The following is a 2,714-nucleotide window of genomic DNA, read 5'->3' as shown; positions in this document are numbered from 1 at the left end:
AATATACAATAAAAATTTAAAATGTAATGTAAATAATGTACAAGTAATTTGTTTGTTAATTGTTAAATTAATGTATTATTTATACACACAACCCGTACGAAGGACGGGTACACAGCTAGTATAAATATATATATATATATATATATGTATAATAATAGCGAGGACCGTTTGCAATTAGAATTGCAAATGAGTGATTCATTTTAACCTGAATTAACCACAAAATGTTCAGTATGTAAAGTGAGAGCAAAAACAAAATGATCATTATGGCTACTGCGAAAGTATTTAAAGCTTAAGTTGATGGTGTTTAAAACTACTGGAAGCTTTTGAGCTAGCTATGATACTTTAAAGCAAGCTAAATATTGATTTTAGTGCCTGCGTACGTGTGTGTGTGCATATATGTATATCGAATGAAATTTTGTAATTTATCGTTATATATAACTAATAAAGGTATTAGACACTTCTTTATCTTACGTTATCGACTAGCGTTACGGATCTACCATTATTGTTGTGATAACTGTGGGAAACACACACATGCTTACTTGGTATTTCTTGTTTCAAGAATTTGTTTAACATCAGAGAGAGAGAGAGAAAAGACTTCTGACACAAAGCCGTGTACCATACACCAATATCATAACAGGATTTTCGCGCTTCTTCCATAGAAATTTTATACCTGTATTCTGCGAACAGGAGAACAAAATCTATTATTTTTTCGTTAACAAGGTAGGGAAACATAATTCTTAGAGGTTGGTTAATATTTATGAAAGATGGTTGATATTATCATTTTTATTGATATATATATATACATATTGCAGAGAAAACGTTTTTCAAAAGCCAATCATATTTTTTTTTTATTATGAAAGTATTTTGAAATTTTATTTACTTTTGGGCCTAGCGCGGTCAAATAGTTATCGTGCGGGATTGTTTATCTGAGGTTTCGTGATTCACGTAACGGTTACCGTAAGAAAAAAAAAAAACCTTTGGGACAGTGAGTTCCTTATAAGCGTGACTGTCAAATTCCATTATTCGGCCTGATTGGCGGTGGTTGTCGTTGACTCGTTGGCTTTCCTCAGCGGTTCTCAATCTGTGGAAAGGTTGCGCAATTATTGTTTGTTTGTTTCAGAGCAAAACCACATTGGACTATTTGTCCAGTGCGGGGAATCGAACTCCGAATTTTAATGTTGTAAGTAGGTAGACTTACCGTTGTCCCACCGGGGAACCGTAATTATAGAAAAAAAAGCAGAAACATATTGTATAGATTCTATTGTGATTTGTCGAGATAAACGTCAGGTAGTCCGCGAACAACACGTTTGAGAGGTACTGTTCTAGAATATCCCTTCTAAGTTGCCCCCCAGTGGCACAGCGGTATGTCTGCGGACTTACAACGCTAGAACCCGGGTTTCGCTACCCGTGGTGGGCAGAGCACAGATAGCCCATTGTGTAGGTTGGGCTTAATTACAAACAAACAAACAAACCCTTAGGGACGGCTACCACCGATTGTCATCCTCTAGTTTTATTCAATAAAAACAAACAAATATATCCATTTTTGTAGAGTAAGTAAAACAGCGAAGTGTTGTTTGAAATGAAAACACATTTTAGATAGTTTAAATCTTTAAGATATATATGTTAACGTTTAAAGCAAGTTTTTTGTTGTGTTGTTTTTCATTCCACTCCTCAAATTTCGGCTGCTATGTCTTCTGGTGGTTCAGCTAACGACTAATTAGCAATCAATCAGTTGAAAAATATCTACTCATAGAGCTTTTACAACTCGCACAATAATTAATTCAGTGGTAACAGTTACGTGGGAGCTTGTCTTTTTAAGCATTTTCAGCCCACCCATCCCCATTTAATGGTGGCTCAGTGATAAATCTGAGGGCTTATAATGTTAAAAATCTGGTTTCGATACCTAAGGTGGGCGTAGCACAAATAGTACACTATGTAGCTCTGTGCTTAATAACAAAAGAAATAAAACTCTACTAGACATAGTAGTTTCATTTTTGTATCTGAAAATGTCTGATTTTAGACATATTCTTACTTTCCTACGACAACGACACTGGAAGTTGGTTGCTCAATGTACTGAGTTGACCTCCTGAAATCATATTATTGCAACGGTTTCTGTTATTGGGTGGGTATTTTCAGTATGTCCAGTTCAGTTAATGGTAACGAAAGCATTTTATTTCTTCAACCACGATTTGTGGAAGTTCCCTCTAACTAAAGATAGGCCTACTGAAATCAATTTCTAATTTAATCGTACCATTGTATTTCTAACATCTGTAGTACATCGTAGAAAATACAAACACAAAATTTTCAGTATTGAACTATCAAACTGGCTGACTAATAAATAAATCAGTCACCGTAATTGATTCACTAATCAATGAGCAACAACCACTTTTAATCTTGCCTAATATGCGTTTTATATCATTGAAATCGTTACCCAGTCTTTCAAGAAAATTCCAGACGGTTGGATATTAGCTCATTACGCGATGTCAAAACGCCTCCCAGTCAACATTAACACAAACATCTAAATTAACAACAACTTGAATGTTGTATACTGTGTGCCTTGTCACTCAAGCCTCATCTCTCCCGCCCTCCTGCGGTTTAGTGGTAAATCTGATGACTTATAACACTAAAAAATCGGATTTAAAAACCCACGTTAGCCCATTGTGTAGCTTTGTGCATAACAAGAAAGCAACAAAAGCCTTATTATGCTTGAAATA

At 35.1% G+C, this 2,714-nt stretch overlaps 1 protein-coding gene across 1 annotated transcript in view; it reads left to right on the top strand.

Moving 5' to 3' along the window:
- The first annotated feature begins 263 nt into the window (after positions 1-263).
- The window catches only part of LOC111089316, a 22,053-nt gene continuing 19,602 nt past the window's right edge, over positions 264-2,714 (top strand). The window contains exons 1-2 of the mRNA XM_022401586.1: positions 264-278; positions 577-720. Coding sequence (XP_022257294.1) covers positions 264-278; positions 577-720 — 159 coding nt within the window. The remainder of the gene's footprint in view (positions 279-576; positions 721-2,714) is intronic.

This window comes from Limulus polyphemus, unplaced genomic scaffold (assembly GCF_000517525.1).
Source record: "Limulus polyphemus unplaced genomic scaffold, Limulus_polyphemus-2.1.2 Scaffold5875, whole genome shotgun sequence".
Taxonomy (NCBI): domain Eukaryota; kingdom Metazoa; phylum Arthropoda; class Merostomata; order Xiphosura; family Limulidae; genus Limulus; species Limulus polyphemus.
This window is presented reverse-complemented; position numbering and strand designations above follow the sequence as displayed.